The sequence below is a fragment of the Geotrypetes seraphini genome, chromosome 7, assembly GCF_902459505.1.
Source record: "Geotrypetes seraphini chromosome 7, aGeoSer1.1, whole genome shotgun sequence".
NCBI classification, from domain to species: domain Eukaryota; kingdom Metazoa; phylum Chordata; class Amphibia; order Gymnophiona; family Dermophiidae; genus Geotrypetes; species Geotrypetes seraphini.
Window position 1 is genome coordinate 197,743,594 of NC_047090.1, and position 18,650 is coordinate 197,762,243.

At 46.9% G+C, this 18,650-nt stretch overlaps 1 protein-coding gene across 6 annotated transcripts in view; it reads right to left on the reverse strand.

Moving 5' to 3' along the window:
* ZNF410 (zinc finger protein 410) overlaps positions 1–18,650 on the reverse strand; it is a 224,336-nt gene that overhangs the window by 95,591 nt on the left and 110,095 nt on the right. For 5 of the 6 annotated variants that reach the window (XM_033950770.1, XM_033950769.1, XM_033950772.1 and 2 more), the window contains one exon: positions 6,988–7,169. The exons of the other annotated variant lie outside the window; for it this stretch is intronic. In XM_033950770.1, coding sequence (XP_033806661.1) covers positions 6,988–7,169 — 182 coding nt within the window. The remainder of the gene's footprint in view (positions 1–6,987; positions 7,170–18,650) is intronic. 6 annotated transcript variants of the gene reach the window in all.

Genomic DNA, 18,650 nt, shown 5'->3' on the forward strand with positions numbered 1-18,650 from the left:
GGTGCGGCCTGGTGACGCTAAAATGGCGGCGAGCCCCGCGGCGGCGGTATCGAACCTCACAGAAGCCGCGTTGGGCGACATAAAGGAGGCCCTTGCCCAGGTCTTGGGACCGAAATTGGAGGTGTTGACGGCATAGATAACCAACATTGAAACGCTGCTGGAAACAGCGTCGGCTCGTACAACAGAGCTGGAGCAGCGGGTTTCCTCCCTGGAGGACGCAGGTAACACCCAGAGTGCTGACCTCCTTGCATTGCAGGCGCAGGTTCGAGCCCAAGCTGACAAGCTGGACGACCTGGAGAACCGGTCCCGTCGCTCGAACCTGCGCCTGATGGGTGTCCCGGAAACGCTCTCGGATCGCTCGCTGCCGGAATTGCTGGAGGGGTGGCTGCGAGAGGAGCTCCCGATTTCTGCTGCTGCGGGGCCTGTGCGCATTGAACGAGCGCATCGTTTAGGCCCTCGCCCGGGACTGGAAGCCAGACCACGTGTGGTTATATTAAAGCTCCTGAACTTCAGACACAAAGTGGAGCTACTACAACAGTACAGAACCAAGAAAGACACTTTGAAATATGATGGCTCACCGATTCGTATTAGCCAAGATTACTCCACGGCCCTGCAGGAGAGGAGAAAACCTTTTTATCCCTTGTGTGCACAGCTATCGGAGCTAAAGCAAAGATTTCAATTCAACTACCCAGCTATATTGAGGATCCAGTGAAATGGGATCTGGAAATCCTTTCATTCACCGGATGAAGCGGCTGCATTCATCAAGCTTCTTGGTAACCCAGATCTGGGAGCAGACTGACTGAACTGATGTTCATCATGCAATGTGGTTTGTTTGTGACATTTGCTAGTTTTGGTTATTTAGAAGGGGGACCGTGTTCTTTGGGGCCCTCAGGGGCGCACATTCTGATGGAGCGGGGCGGGGCGGCCCTGGACGGGGCATCTCTGGTGACCTCCTAGCTCCCACATGTGGGGGAAGATTGGGGCTGTTGGGGGGATTTGGGGAGAGGGGGGGGGTCCTGGGTGGCAGCAACTATGATATTAGTTTCTTTTGTTTTTCTTGTTCAGGGTTGTCGTGGGTCATTTTTCTTTCAGATTGGTGTGACTATATGCATGGCGTGTGTGTGTGAGTCTTGGGGTGGGGCTGGGCGCCCTAGGACTCCGTTTACTGAATTCTTTGCTAGCTGTGGTGAGTCTGGTGTTGGCCCCTGATGGGTGACCGGAAGTTGCGTATACTTTCCTGGAATGTATCGGGCATCACTTCCCCTGCCAAGCGCACAAAAATTCTGTCTCAACTGAAACATCACTCGGCAGACATAGCCTGTCTGCAAGAGACTAGACTTACAGATGTAGAACACCAGAAATTGCACCGGGGTTGGGTTGGAGACCTGCACTACGCCTCTTCCCCTGGAAAAAGGGCGGGGGTGGCGATTCTATTTAGGAGGGGCCTGCAGTGTACAGTCCAGGTTCTGAGGCGTGACTCGCAGGGTCGTTATCTTTTGGTGAGGGTGGTTGGACCTGGGGGGCCCTTTCGACTTTTGGTGGGATATGGCCCTAACAAATATCAACATTCCTTTTTTCAAAACCTGGTTAATATTTGTTTGAAAGACTCGGACTGTCCCCTGATAGTAGTAGGTGATTTGAATCAGGTGATGGACCCGGGCGTAGATCGCTCTGGAGGTTCAGGGACGCCATCTGGGAGACAGACCAGGGGAATCCCTTATCTCTGTCGAGCTCTGGGACTGGTGGATCCTTGGCGGTTGCTTCACCCCACGGAGAGAGATTACACTCACCAGTCCAGAGCCCACGGTTCTTTCTCCAGGATTGATTATACGCTTTTATCTGAGACGCTGTTTGCTCGAGTCTCGGAGGCTACCATTGGCCCCCTTGAGGTGTCAGATCACCATATGATCTGGCTTGATGTTGCAGTGGGGGGCCCTGTGAACTCGGGGATGGGTTGGAGATTTCCTGCGTACTTGCATGCAGACCCTCATTTTCGGGAATTTCTAATGCACAAATGGGAGGATTATTGCTCTTTCAACGCGCAGCACATAGAACACCCTATTCTATTTTGGGATGCTGCTAAAGCGGTGTTGCGTGGTGATATTATAGCTTACGTTGCCTCTAGGACCAGACGAATTGCACAGCGCATAGTACAACTTGAGCGTCATTCGCAGCAGTTGAAACGTGACCTGCTGACTTCCCCGTCGGTGGCCGCTAATGATATATATAAAACGGTCTTGGCTGAGTTAAATACCCTTATCCATGAACGCACAAAAAAACTGTTGTTTTATAGAAAGTTTCGATTTTATAAGCACGGTAACAAGGCGGGGAAGTTGCTCGCATCTGTAACTAAGAGCTGGTCGGGTTCTAGATATATTCCTATGATCCGAGATAACTCGGGGAACATATTGACCTCGGCAGAGGCAATTGCAGATTGCTTTAAAAATTATTTTGAGGCCTTTTATGCTTCCCCGGGTCCCTATATGGGCCCCGATGTGTGTGATTACTTAGAGGATGCGGGGATGCCTAAATTATCGCCAGCTCAGAAATCTCGACTAGATAGGCCCTTACACACACAAGAAGTGTTGCGAGCAATACAAACGTTGAAGACTTGCACGGCTCCGGGACCGGATGGCTATTCTCCGGAGTTCTATAAGATCTTATCATCGGTCCTGGGGGAGCCCCTGCTGAATTATTATTCGGCAGTTCGTGACTGTGGTGCATTTCCCTGCTATGCGAATGACGCTCTCATCACATTGATTCCAAAGCCATCTAAACCGCCCACCGAGATCGAATCATACCGGCCGATTTCGCTCCTGAACGTTGACGTAAAAATTTTAGCTCGAGTGCTGGCTGATAGGTTAGCACCTTTGTTGCCTTCCCTCATAGTGCCTGAGCAGGTGGGTTTTGTCCGGGAGCGGCATTCGGTTTTGAATGTTCGGAGAGTGTTGATGGCGTTCTCGCGGGCACAACATACCCAATGTCCGGGTTTGCTAGTTGGATTGGACGCGGCAAAGGTCTTTGACAAGGTTCAGTGGCAGTATCTATTTCAAGTTTTACAGCATATTGGACTGCCGGACAGTTACTTGGCATTGCTCCGACCGCTCTACACAGATCCCACGGCCTCAATAATGGTTAATGGGGTACGCTCCGATGGTTTCATCGTGGGTAGGGGGACGCGACAGGGTTGTCCGCTCTCTCCGCTGCTTTTCTTGTTGTATTTGGACCCTTTGTTGCGTACTCTCCAGAGAGATGATGAGATTGTAGGATTGTCTGAGGGTTCTGCCCAGCTACGGGTGTTGGCATTCGCGGATGACCTGTTACTCACTCTGGGGGATCCTCATCGATCCCTATCTCGGGCGTTAGACATCCTTGACGAATTTCACCTTTACTCTGGCTTGACTCTTAACAAGCAGAAATCTCTGGCATTACCAACCTCAGAGGCAGTACGTCAGGATTGGTTAGGGGACTTTCCTTTACAATGGGCTTCTTCCTCCTTGCGTTACTTGGGGGTGGTTATACCTCGGGACCTGGATAGGCTGTACACTGCGAACATCTTGCCTCTGCTCCGTCGCACGGAGTCTACTCTTTCTAACTGGAGGCGATTTCCCTTGTCCCTTTCGGGCCGTATTGCCCTCTACAACATGATGATCCTGCCCCAATGGCTTTATGTACTACAGATGCTCCCCGTCATGCTTTCCCCAGCTCATGTATCTCAACACAATTCCCACCTTAATGCATATCTCTGGCAGGGGAAGCGGGCTAGGATTTCTCTATTTAAGTTGATGTTACCTCGTAGGAAAGGGGGGTTGGGTCTTTTAAGTGTTTCCAGATTTAACCTTGCTTGCCAGCTCAGACATATCCATGATTGGTTTTGTGATACTAAATATTTTTCTCTACCGGAGATAGAATGTTATTGCTTTCAACCCTACCATTTCAGTTATTTATTACATGCTCTCCACTTGCCGGATTTGCCACAGCTTAGCTCTCATCCACTTCTGCCGGCCATGCGCAGGGCTTGGAAATCCCTATGCAGACTGTTGAAGATCAATCACAGGGTGACGTCTTACTTGCCCATTGCTGGCAATGGTGATTTTACCCCTGGCTTGGATTCTGGACCGTTTCGCCGATGGACTTCAGTGGGACTTCAGTACATCTCCCAGGCTATTCAACGCACGGGACTTCCTCTCTCCTTCACAGACCTAACCGCACAGTTCCACTTTACCGCAGTTGATTGGTTTGCCTACAGACAATTACAGCATTATTTGCGGAACTTGACACCGGCGGTACTGTGTGAGGAGAACTTCACTAAACTACACGAAGTTCTTGGACTGACAGCACAGGACCTGATACCCTTGAAATTGTATCATGGGTTGCTTCTGGACTGCTTGGGAGATATTGATTTTCCGACCTTGGCCAGGAAATGGACGATGGATTTGCAGGTGCCTATCACAGCCAACATGATTCGAAGGGGACTTTGCTTGGGGAATGCCCTCCGCTTATCTTCCATGGAGTGGGAACGCAATTATAAATTTCTCTTGCGAGCTTTCTATCCCCCCAAGAGAGCTCATGTGATGGGGATTAGTGCGGAGCACGGCTGTGGTAAATGTGAACAACCCATGGCATCTTTTGGACATATGTTTTGGACCTGCCCATTGGTGTCTGCCTTTTGGTTGCACTTGGTATCTGCTGTGGCCCAGTTATGGGGGTGCTCCTGGAGACTTCATCCGAGTTTCCTCATTACTCTACAGATTCGTTTCCACCCGCCCAAGCCGGGCTGTTCGGCCTTTATCAAGAGGACAATTCTGCTGGGGAGGAAGTGTGTTCTGTTGCAGTGGCTTTCTTCTCAACCCCCGACTATTCAACAGTGGAGAGCATTAATGCTGCAGCAAATGTTGCTGGAGCGTAGAGACATTGTGGACATGTCAGCCAAGACAGGCAGACTTTTTCGTCAATGTTGGTATTCTTTTAGTTTGACCTTTACTTCCTATGTTCGTAGACAACTCTGGGATGCTTGAGATGCTTTTTGTTTATTTTTGTTTCCTTCTTATATGGGTTCTAGTTGCTGCTGCCTGGGTGGGGTGGGAGGGGGGGATGGGGGGGATTGGGTATTGTGATGGTATGGAGGAAAAAGTTTTGATTCACTGTATGCTACTGTTCCATTCTTGTTCAATAAACATATTTACACATAAATGGTTTCTATCACTTTGGATGGCACCAACATCAGGCTTTTTTCAGTTTTTTGAACATCGGGTTTACTTACTGGTCTGTAATTTCTGAGATTTCCACCTTTTTAAAAATCAGCCCAACATTAGCCACTCTCCAATCTTCAGGTATTATGAACAATTTTAATGACAGCTTATAGATCACTACAGTAATAACAGATCAGCAGTTTCATGCTTGAATTCTTTCAGTACCCTGGGATATATACCATCCAGTCCAGGAGATTTACTACTCTTTAAGTTGTCAATTTGGCTCAGTAATTCTTCCAGGTTCACTGAGATTTGTTTCACTTCCTCCGTATCCTTACTCTTGAAAAGTGTTTGTTGTATATCACCTTGTGCAAAGCTTTTCATTATGGTGGTTAATAAATCTTAATTAATTAATAAAGAGTCCCACCACAAATCTGATTAGATTAACTTGTCTCTTCTTTGATATTTCTGGGCCATAGAATGTAAAGTCTGGTATTGTCCTAGGTTCCAAATGCTGAAGTTGAGGTCTAAGCTCACTCCAGCCTATCCAACCATCTTGTTGTTTACAGGACATCTACCGTAAAGTCTGGCCAGAAACATCCTCCTGTTCCATATTAGTGGAGTTCACATTGATGCCTACCCCAGCCTATACCGAATCACCATATATGGAACACAGACCAAGCAGGTCTGTCCAATACTGAAAGAGTGGTTGATCGCTGGAACAGTCTTCCACTACAGGTGATTGAGGCCAGCAGCGTGCCTGATTTTAAGGCCAAATGGGATAGACACGTGGGATCTATTCACAGAGAAAGGTAGGGGAGGGTCATTAGGGTGGGCAGACTAGATGGGCCGTGGCCCTTATCTGCCGTCTATTTCTATGTAAAGCCAACTCTGAATTCTCTATGTAAATACCTGTCTTAGTTCTTTACTTTACATCCTTCATTTTCTAATTAGAGATCCTCTATTCCACAGCCTCCCTCTCCATTTTTCTTTCAATGCCTCCTTTAATCGGCACAGCAAGTTACAGTAGTATTCTGCATTAACTGCTTGGCCCTTGGAAGACAGTCAGTCATTATAACACCATCTTGATCCCAAAACTGGGATACCTATTTCCAGTGGAAGATGCTTCTTATCTCTAAAGCGTCAATATGACAGCTAAATGTATGGAATCTTGTAATCTCACAAGACCTACTAGCCTGGTATGTTCAGACATCAGATTAAAGTCAGAAGAATGAGACACACACAAGTAAAAATTCTCTCTTCCTGTTGATGGTAATGAGAATGAGTAGGATTGCAAAACTTTTGATTCAGTATGCCCCAAGATTGAGCAAAACTGCAAATGTGTCTTGAGATTTAAATGCCTGAAAAATACTGCCCTAGAGATTATGAGGCATGAGAAGGGTAGGCATGGAAACAATGACTGGGAATGATATAGAGTGAGGGGGAGGGGTGATGGAAGAGCATAACTCGGACTTTCAAAATTAAGGTGAAAATTGGTAACATAATTATGAAGATTTTAAAATCCAGAATTTTCAGAAAAAAATAGTTTAAACTAAAAACTGAGGGCCTAGAAATAGGATAGCACATACAATAAATGCAATTCATGATTGTTCTGTGATGGCAATCTGTTAGAAGGATAAGGCCAGACATGATGTTATCGATGATGAATAGATGGAAAGAGTTTGTGCATGATGGTTGTCCTATGAAACTAGATGATCTGTAAGAATAAAGATCATTTTGGAGAGAATGAACAGAAAGAAGCAACTGAGCTTACTTTTGTATCCTGTAAACCTACCAGTGTGAATCCTCTGATGATTCTTCAAATTTCCAGCTGTTGTGAACTGTTTGCCACAGCCTAGCTCACTGCATAGAAATGGCTTCTCCCCATTGTGAGTACGCATATGAACTCTCAGCCTTTGCAAGACATAAAAACTTTTCCCACAGCCTTCTGCTGGGCAGACAAAAGAACGATCATTTCTGGAAGTGCAAAAAACAATTCTGTTTTGTCTCCGTATGTAGGATTAGTCGGTGCAACACCAATTTTAACACATCTCCATTACAAGAAAGCAGTTCAGCAAAGCTTAAATGCACTATCCATATTTACCCAAGCTCACCATGTCTCCTATTCATAGAATCTATTGTCTTTCTCATCACTTCCAAAGAAAAAACAGACTAGAAATGTAGGGTCATGAAATAGTTAACTGTTGTTTGAAATACTGCTCTGGCCTACATAGCTGGAAACAGTGTACAATCTACTGACATTATCTGCTTGAAATGTATGTCCCTGCCTTACCACATTGTAAGCTAAATAGATAAGAGTTTGAGCCATGATGTACCCTGCCCTCTTGAACATGTAACATTTAGAACTGCAAGGCTTAGATAAGCAGATAAATGAACTAGCTTCCTATAGGACTATAAGTTGTACCCCTGAACCTATCATAAGTGCTGGCTTAGGACCAATAATAATTGTAGAAAGTTATAGAAGTAACAAATGAAAATTGTAGTTTTTGCATATATTTGTTTGCATATGCTTAGTGAAAAGGGCATAAAAGTCCGTGCATTTCCTGTTTCTAACACTCTTGTAAGCAGGCTGTTCACTGCACAAGGGTCCGGCATGCTGTAAATAAAACTCTTGTACCTTCTTCACGTCTCTGTCTTTGTGTGTCCAAGTGACCTTTCATTTGGCGCCTGAACAGGGACTTGAAGGTCTCTTGACCACTGGTCACTCGATTGGTCACTTGTTTCTGGTCCTACAGCTGACTAGTCTGCTTAGCTGGCAGCCTTCTTTTGGGGTTGGCAGACCTCAGGAAGTTCGACCACTTCAACTGACTTATCCAGTCTCAGTTTAAAGTACAAGAATCTGTATCAGTTTAATTCTGTCCTGGAGTGGCAACCATCTGGTAAGTAGGAATTGATCATTCCTATTCTGTCTCTTTTCTCCTGCCTAGTAAGCCACTTGATCCGTCGCTGAAGTCGCGGGGAGGAAATATAGGACCTGTGTTTCACTGTTTTGGATAACAGATATTACTGACGTGTGTATTGTGTGTGATTGAGAAGTCTTTGAGACGAAGCGAGTGCGGACCTGTTAGTACTGCGTTTTCCTAGTCTGGAGATGGACAGGGCCAGGAATACAGGGAAGTGTTTTTGTCCTCCATTGCACAATGGGGGGATGTCAGTCTACCTATGGGGACCCCCTTGATATAATGTTAGTTAATTTTTAAAAGGGATTTGGCTCTGATTATGGGACTACACTTAAAAAAATCAACCCTTATTCGTCTGTGCCAGTTAGAATGGCTGACGTTTGGTGTGGGCTGGCCCCCCTCTGGCTCCCTGGAAGAGGACATAACCCATCAGGTTTTTATCATAGTAACCCACCCTAAGACTGGCCATCCTGATCAATTCCCCTATATAGATAGTTGGTTAGACTTAGTCCGCAGCAAGCCTTCTTGGCTTTTCTCTCCTGTACCCAAGAAACTCCAGTCCCAAGTCCTCACCCTCAGGAAGACTGTCAATGAGCGTTATCGTCCTACTCATTTCTTTGAGTCTGACCCTTCAATTGACATACTTGAAATACCTACCGCTCCTCCTTCTTATTCGGCAATACCACAGCCCATACCCAATCCAGTTCTGTCTCCCTTGCTCAGCCTTCTGTTTCCCAGCCTGTACAACTCCCCTTCCCCTTCCCGAGCCCAGGCTGATAGCCCAGCTCATGACATTCTGTCCTCCCCAGTCCTTTATCCACCTCTGGACTCTCTTTCTCTTTCTGATGATTCACCTATCAGCCATTGCTTGAGACCTGATCCTCCTCAAATAGTTCCCATGAGAAGACAAATGAAACAGGAGACTCTGGAGGCTACAGATCTGGCCATGCCCCTTCGCCAGGTTCCTGTTGCCAATCCACCGGATGCCGCCGGGCATCCTAGACCATCCTAGCCTTGCATATCAGCCTTTCACCACCACTGATTTATATAACTGGAAATCCCATTGTCCCCCTTACTCAGAGCGGCCACAGGCAACTATTGACCTTATTACGTCCATCATTCACACACACCGCCCCATGTGGTCAGATTGCCATGAACTACTTCTCTGTCTCCTAAATACCGAAGAACGTAAACGGGTTCTGCAAGAATCCCTTACAAAGGCCCAGGCGGATGCAGATGCAGCCGATCCCAACTGGATTAATAACCATTTCCCTTCTCAGGACCCTAATTGGGACCCCAATGACACCACTCATAATACTTTCCTTATGCGGCACCGCCAGTATATCCTTGAGGGTCTCCAGTTGGCTTCTCGGAAACCCACCAACATTTCCAAAGTATCTGAGGTTCTCCAAAAGCCTGATAAATCCCCAGCCACATTCTATGAACGTCTCTGTGATGCCTACCGTACCTTTACTCCCTTTGACCCAGAAAAACCTGAAAACCTCCGTATGGTTAATACCTCATTTGTGAGCCAGACATAACCTAATATCCGTAGGAAACTCCAGAAGCAGGATGGGTTCGCAGGCATGAACACTGTCCAGCAACTTGAGATTGCCCAATGTGTTTTCATGAATCGGGACAGCGCCAACCGGCGAGAGGCTGATAAGCTTCTCCAGCGCAAAGCGGACCTCCTTGCAATAGCCGGAGACGCCATGGCAGAATCCATCCTCCCCATCATTAACACCTCTCTAACTACTGGAACTGTCCCCCTCAGCTGGAAATCAGCTATTATCAAGCCCACTCTCAAAAAACCCTCCCTTGATCCTAATGAACCTGGCAACTATCGCCCAGTCTCCAACCTCCCAATTGTCTCCAAACTCCTTGAACGAATTGTACTCCACCGCCTACACCCTTTCATTGAAGAACAAGCTGCCCTATCCCCAGCCCAATCCGGCTTCCGTAAGGGCCACAGCACAGAATCTGTTCTCCTTGATATCATCGACGACAGCTGGTCAATACTGGACAAAGGCAACGACGCCCTTCTAGTCCTACTTGACCTTAGCGCTGCCTTCGACACAGTTGACCACCACTTACTCACATCTAAGCTCCACGACCTCGGAATCAAAGACACAGCCCTCCAATGGATCACCTCCTTCCTTCACCAAAGGACCCAAACAGTCCTACTAGGGACACATAAATCTAACCCTAAGCCTATCAAATATGGCGTTCCCCAAGGTGCCCTTCTATCCCCCCTCCTATTCAATCTCTACATCAAACCCGTCATCGATATAGCGCAAAAATATAAAATCAAAATCCACTCTTATGCAGATGACATCCAGCTGGTCCTCCCCTTAGGCAAAAACCGGCCATCCCAAATTGCTAACCTCGAACTCTGCCTCACTGACATGAAAACTTGGATGTCAAACAACAAGCTTCAACTTAACGCCTCCAAAACCGAACTCCTATGGATCAGAAACAAAAACACCAAATACCTACGACCTACACTAACATGGGATTCCACTCGACTAACGGCAGCAGATCAAGTTCGCAGCCTGGGAGTAACCCTAGACGGACACCTATCCTTATCCAACCACATATCCCAAGTAGTCTCCACCTCCTTCTACTACCTTCGCCAACTGAAAAGGATCAAACCCTACATCTCCACACCAGACCTCGCCCAACTCCTATACGCATATGTCCTCTCCAGAATGGATTATTGTAACTCCCTATTTAATGGACTAACCAAAAATAATATCAAACGCCTCCAACGGGTCCAAAATGCAGCCATCCGCCTCCTACACAACCTCAACTACCACGATTCCATCTCCCCGGCACTCCATGCTGAACACTGGCTCCCAATTAGCCAACGCTGTACTTTCAAAGCCCTGACAATTGCCCACAAGAGAATCTACTCCACCACCCCCTCCTACATAAAATCCAAACTTCCCATCTACAACCCCACTCGCACCCTCCACTCAAAGTCAGAGATACGCCTATGCATCCCCCCCGGAAGATCCCTGCTCACAGAAACTGCCCACAAACGATCCTACAGCCACTTCATCCCACACCTCTGGAACCAACTCCCCCCCCAACTTAGACAACAGAACACATTATTAACATTCCGTAAATCGGTAAAGACCCTCCTCTTCAATTAAAGATCTCCTCTGTCTCTCCCCCCCTTAGGCCCCACCCTCCACTCTCCTATCACCTTCCCGAAATTCCAGTACGACCCTCTCTTACTCTATCCACTAACAAATTGCACCTATACGCTTATAACTTTCCTTAAACTAAACTACTGTATTTCCCCCTTCTCTCTCTCTGCTTAATCTGCCTGTATTTAATTCTCTCCAAAAACTATAAATCCAATCACTAAACCTGTTGTACCACTTATATGTCTAGCTACTCCGCACTGTGTATGTTCATTTGTAAACCGTTCTGAGCTATTGGGAGGACGGGATAAAAATCTAAATAAATAAATAAAATACTTTCACAAGTAACCAGCCCCCTGCCCGAAACTCTGAGCCTCGCTCCAAGCGCCCCCCCCATTCATCTGGCCTCTCAAAACTTGCGGGGTTCCAACCTGAGAACAGGACCCCGTAAGGATTTGGAACGGGATCAGTGTGCTTATTGCAAGGAGAGGAGGGTCACTGGAAGAACGAGTGTCCAAGCAAGCCACGTACCTGCCAGGCTAAAACTACGGACCAACCTACTATTGGTTTGGTATCCTTTCATTCTGACTCTGAAACTGAATACTGAGATAGACCGGCTCACAGTAAGTACCAGGGACTTTCCGGATTGTTCCCAACTTACTCGCTCAGTTCCCATGAGCCCTTGGTCAATGTCCGTATAGGGGACCACTCTATCTCTATGCTGGTCGACACCGGCACCAAACACTCAGTTCTGACCCGCCCTCTCAGTAAGTGTTCTTCCAAATCTATCTCCATTATGGGTGCAACTGGCTCTTCTGATTCTGTCCCTATCCTTGAACCTGTTTCGGTTCGCATTGGCGGTCATTCCATACCACATTCCTTTGTGTACAAGCCCTCTTGTCCTGTCCCCTTGCTTGGTCGGGACCTTCTCCAGCGCTTGGGAGCCACTATTCATCTGTCCTCTCACGATCTGACTATGGACCTCCCTTCTGCAAACCTCACACTCATTCCTGACCGCTCCGCTGCTCCCTCACCTCCTCTGTTCTCTATTGTCGGAACCCATGACAAGCAAACCCCCACTCTCTGTACCTGATTTTCTTGAGGGCCATGATTCGACTGTTTGGGCATCCCACCCTTTGTTGTTATCCTCAAGGCTTCTGCCAGTCCGGTCTCTATCAAGCAGTACCGCATATCCCAGTCCGCTTTCCAGGGAATACACATCCATTTGTCTCGTTTGCTAGATTGTGGGTTTTTGGTTCCTTGCAAATCACCCTGGAATACTCCCTCTTTCCAGTTTTAAAACCCAGTGACCCCCCCCCCGCCCCCCGATTACCGTCCTGGACCTCCGTGCTGTCAACCGTCTTGTAGAGGACATCCATCCTACTGTCCCTAATCCTTATACCCTGTTGGGATTGGTTCCCCCTGGAACTACCCACTTCACTGTTTTGGATCTCAAGGATTCATTCTTTTGCTGTCGGTTAGCCCCTTCCAGTCAGCCAATTTTTGCATTCCAATGGGAAAACCCTTCCACTGGACAAACCTCCCAAGTAACCTGGACCCGTCTACCCCAGGGCTTTAAAAATAGCCCCACTCTACTCAGCACAGCCCTTGCTTCAGACCTTGCCAATTTCTCCCCTTCATCTGATTCCCAAGTCTTGCAGTACGTTGATGATCTTCTTCTCTGCTCTCTATCTACCTCTGCCTGTCAGGAGGACACTCGCTCTCTCCTTCAGTTTCTTCTCCATTGCGGTTATCGTGTGTCTCTCCAGAAGGCTCAGTTGTGCCTTCCTCGTGTCACCTATCTTGGGTTTCATATTTCCCAGGGTACCAGGTCCCTTCCCCACACCCGTGTCCAGGTTGTCTCGCAAAGCCCTGCGTGCCTTCCTCGGTATCGCCGGATATTGTCGTATCTGGATCCCTGATTTCTCTACTATTGCCCGCCCTCTGTATGATTCCACCAAAGGCGCTGACTCAGCCCCTTTTGTCTGGACTCAACTTCAGGAGCGGTCTTTCCGCTGCCTCCAAAAATTTCTGACTCAGGCTCCTGCCCTTGGCCTTCCTGACCCCTCCAAACCTTTCCAGCTCTATGTTCATGAAAAATCCAGTATCGCAGCCGGAGTCCTTACCCAGTTCCTTGGTTCCTGGTGTAGGCCCATTGCCTATCTCTCTCGACAATTGGATCCTGTTGCTGCCTGGTGGCCTCCCTGCCTTCGGGCAATTGCCGCTGTCTCAGATCTCTTACAGCACGCTAACAAACTCACTTTTGGCCAACACTGTGTGACCTCTCTTCTAGAACATAAAGGCTCCTTGTGGCTCACGAATAAGTGCCTCCTTAAATACCAAGCCCTTCTTTGTGAAAACCTTTCTGGTCTCTATTGTCTCTTCACTCCTTGACCCCTCCACTCTCCTCCCTGTCTCTTCCAAGCCGGTCGTGCACAACTGCCTTGACACCGTTGACTTAGTTTATTCTTCCCGTCCTGATCTCACTGATATCCCACTTCGAGACCCTGATCTCACTCTTTTCACAGATGGCAGTTCGTCTGTCACCCCTTCTGGTACCCGTATCGCTGGTTATGCAGTAGTCTCTGCCACTTCCCCTTTACTCATGGGCCCTCTGCCCTCTGGCACTTCCGCCCAAGAAGCTGAGCTGTATGCCCTCACTTCTGCCCTGTGCCACTCTGCCTCTCAGTCTTGCAACATATACACTGACTCCAAATATGCTTTCCTTACCTTGCATGCCCATGGGGCCATCTGGAAACATTGAGGTTTCATTACAGCCTCCGGCCGCTTGATCCATCATGCTCCCCTCATTCTTGACCTCCTCGAGGCTGTCAAATTGCCCTCCCGTGTCGCGGTTATGCACTGTCGAGCCCACCGTCGTGTCACTGATCTCGTCTCACGCGGCAATGCCCTTGCCGACCGCACAGCCCGAGCTGCCAGCCTCTGCCCCCCTCCTTCGGCTCCTCTGTACACCATCATTCCTTTTCTGGACACCCTTACACCCCAGTACACTTCTCAGGAACAGACTTGGGCCCGCACTTTTTCGAGCCAGTCTGTCCTGAAAGGGGGATGGATACAAATATGCGCCAATTCAAGTGCCAATCCAGACCCACACACTGATACTTCAAACGCGAGCACAGCAGGTACCCTCATATTCATTCCTCAACACCTGGCCCTCACGATTGTCAAAAGATGCCATGATTTGGCACACTCTGGAGAACCCGCTATGAAAATGACTCTCAAGAGACATTTCTTTATCAATCACCTTGATCAGCTAGTCCGGAATAAGGTCCGACAGTGTGTTGTCTGTTCTAGAATAAATTCCCCAACCAGACGACTGTCACCTCCTGGACACCAACCCATTGGAACATATCCGATGCAGTTTCTGTCTGTAGACTTCACCCACATGCCTACTTCACCTTCTAGTCTTTACAGACACCCTGACTAGATGGGTTGAAGCCTTCCCTACTCGCACTGAAGGCGCCAGGGAAGTAACCAAACACCTCCTAAATGACATAATTTCGCGCTTTGGTCTCCCTGTTTCTATAGGCAGTGACAACGGCCCCGTTTTCATTGCCGATGTTGTCCAACAAACTGCTCAGGCTCTCCAAATTGAATGGAAGTTATATACTGCTTACCATCCTGAGAGCTCTGGTCAGGTCAAAAGAATGAATAGAACTCTTAAGATCCTTCTCACAAAACGAATTGAAGAAACCAATCTGTCCTGGCCTGTCCTGCGGCCCTCTGTCCTATTTCAGATTAGATGCACCCCATCTAAATCCACTAAATTGTCCCCATTTGAGCTCATGTTCATCCGGCCACCACCCATTGTGAATCCAGATCCTGGTTCCTTTGCTACTCTGCGATCAGATATCCTCCAGAGTCTGGTCCAATCTTTAGTTAAGGCCCTTCAAGAGCTCCACAAATGGGTCTTGGAAAGAGCCCCACTACTGATAGCTACACAAGTCCATGGATACATCCCTGGGGATACGGTATGGCTAAAAACTTGGAAGTCAAACCCCCTGAAACCTAGGTGGACAGGCCCTTTCACTGTCCTCATTTCTTCCCCTACAGCAGTCAAGGTGTCCTATGCCTATGCCCTACCTGCCCGGTAGGGGCCTGCAACACAGTTTCCTTCACTATCATGAAACCCCAAAAGTGGAATCAGCAATTAGAGTATGTGAAAGGGCGTATTGGGTTTAGAATTTCAGCCAAAGGGTCTGACCCAGGTGCAGACCTATACATCGACGTAGTGACCCGACCCCGAGCACCAGTACATCACTCCATTGTATTTCCTCAGTTTTATGAAAACATGAAAGTAAACATTGAAAACATGAAAGTAGACATTGAAATTCCAGCAGTTACTCGAAACTTGTTTATACAGTTTGCTGAGGCTATTGGACAAACCCTTAATATTAACAATTGTTTTGTTTGTGGTGGCACTAATATGGGTGAGCAATGGCCATGGGAGGCAGAACAGTTGGACATGTTAAGCCTATCTATACAGAACCTTACTTTTGCTTCCACTCCTCGGGCTCCTCGATGGACTTTGCGGACCTCCATTATTGCCTCTAACTGCCTCCAGCGGATTGATGGTCCCTTCAATGTTCAAGTCGGACACCTCAAATGTACCTCACTCTGGTCCTTCAATGCCACAACAGCTACCTGGACTCCCTGGCCTGGCAACCTCACCTCCACTCTGCCAGGTAGTCCTCTCCAGAATCTGCTCAATGGTATCTCCTATGATCACTGGCCAGCCCCTGATGGTCGATACTGGCTCTGCGGCTTATTTGCATACTCCTGGTTGCCAGCAAATTGGACTGGAACTCATGTACTCGGCATGATCTGCCCCAGCTTCTTCCTGTTACCGCTGGCTGATGGTGAACACCTGGGAGCTCCTGTATTCAACAACAGGGGTCGCCAAAAGCGGTCTACTGCCACTAATTCCCTTAAAATAGGTGAATGGGGAGATGACTGGCCTCCTGAACGGATCGTTGCTCTTTACGGACCTGCCACATGGGCCAAAGATGGCACCTGGGGCTATCGGACCCCAATCTACATACTAAACCGCATTATTCGACTACAAGCTGTATTCGAACTGATAACTAATGAGACCGCCCGAGCTTTGAGTACCATTGGCAGAGCGAATGCTAAAATGCACACTGCTATTTATCAGAATTGTCTAGCTATGGACTATTTACTAGCTGCTGAAGGGGGTGTCTATGGTAAATTCAACCTTTCCAACTGTTGCCTTGAACTTGATGATGATGGTAAAGTGATTGAGGAAGTTGTAGACCGCATCACCAAGCTGGCTCATGTTCCTGTTCAAACCTGGCATGGCCTCAATATGGACTGGTTCTCTGGTTCCCTGGACTCTTGGTTACCGTCTGGTATGACCCTGAAAACAATTCTGCTGATAACTGCTTTGTCCTCCCTGGTACTATGTTGTCTACCTTGTTTGGTCCCACTGGCCATGAAGTTTCTTCACCGCACTGTGGACTCTGCTGTCAACCGTTCCACTGCTGCAATGGCTCTTGCCCGCTCCCAGTATCATCCCTTACCCACTGGGAACCCCGACTTTCCTGACCCCTAACTTTATTTTGTCAGGCTTGGCTCCTTAGGTACGCCAGCCTGAAAGGTGGGATTGTAGGGTCATGAAATGTTTAACTGTTGTTTGAAATACTGCTCTGGCCTACATAGCTGGAAACAGTGTATAATCTACTGACATCATCCGCCTGAAATGTATGTCCCTGCCTTACCACATTGTAAGCTAAACAAGAGTTTGAGCCATGATGTACCCTGCCTCCTGAACATGTAACATTTAGAACTGCAAGGTTTAGATAAGCAGATAAATGAACTAGTTTCCTATAGGACTATAAGTTGTACCCCTGAACCTATCATAAGTGCTGGCTTAGGACCAATAATAATTGTAGAAAAGTTATAGAAGTAACAAATGAAAATTGTAGTTTTTGCATATATTAGTTTGCATATGCTTAGTGAAAAGGGCATAAAAGTCCGTGCATTTCCTGTTTCTAACACTCTTGTAAGCAGGCTGTTCACTGCACAAGGGTCCGGCATGCTGTAAATAAAACTCTTGTACCTTCTTCACGCCTGTCTTTGTGTGTCCAAGTGACCTTTCAAATGGATAACAAAGAAACAGGGGAAGAACAACATCAATTATAGGACAGAAAAACAAAGAAAGTAAGTATATAAGGAAGGGGAGTATATGAGGAAGGGGATTCAAAGAAAATAGGGAAACAGCATAGACATCAATTAAGCTTGTGCAGTGCGGGCAGTCTTGAAGTTTCCCTAAAGCTTATGATTAAATATATTTATTAAGTATTACCAAAAAAGGTGCCAGAAATATCATACAGAAATGCAAACTAAATTCTCTAATATGTGCACAAACCAATCCCCTCCCTCTCTCCCTCCCTCCCCCTAGTTCCATAGAAGCAGTGTCCATTAGCACTTCATGTAGCATGTGACCATCCTTACAAGTTCAATAATCTGCTGTGTTTCCCTAATACTTAAAGTAACAGTAAATTTTAGCACTGTCCGTACAGGGCTCTGTGGATGACGTCACCCACAGGTGAGAATAAGCTGCCCGCTTGTCCTAGGATAACCATCAAACTACAGGCCAATAGCCTCTATTCCATTCTTTGTTAAAATTATGGAAAGTCTAGTTCAATGGCAACTATTGGAATATTAGGTACAACATTCACTCTTATATGATACTCAATCTGGCTTTCGACCACAATACAGCACAAAGACATTACTCACTGCCCTTTTGGATTGTTTGCACAATCTGTTTAGCAGGGAGTAGTGGTGCCTTAATAATGCAGTTTGACCTAACCTGTGCATTCGATCTGGTAGATCACGACATATTGTTGAAAAGTTGGACGGGATTGGAATTTCCAGCAAGGTTTACAATTAGTTTCAGGATTTTCAAACCACACGCACATACCAAGTGCGTTTTGGGGATGCTCTTTCTAATATATGGAGTAACCGATGTGGAGTTCCGCAGGGCTCCCCTCTCTCTCCTCTATTTTTTCATGTTTATTTGAGTTCTCTTGGATCCAGACCTGAATGTCAATTACTACAGTTATGCTGATGATATAACTGCAGTAATCCCTGTTTCAAATACACTCTCACAAATATCTCAGTTAATATCTGCAGTACTGCTGGTTATAGAACATTGGATGCTGGAATTTAAATTAAAACTTAACAAGAATAAGACAAAATTTTTCTATGCAACCCCTTGTAAAAAGACCAATGTTCAGGATGTATTAATAAACAGAATTTCCTACCCTTTGACTATTAAGATCTTAGGAATCACATTAGATTCAGATTTATCTATGAAAGAATACGCTAATCGGATCAAATGCACA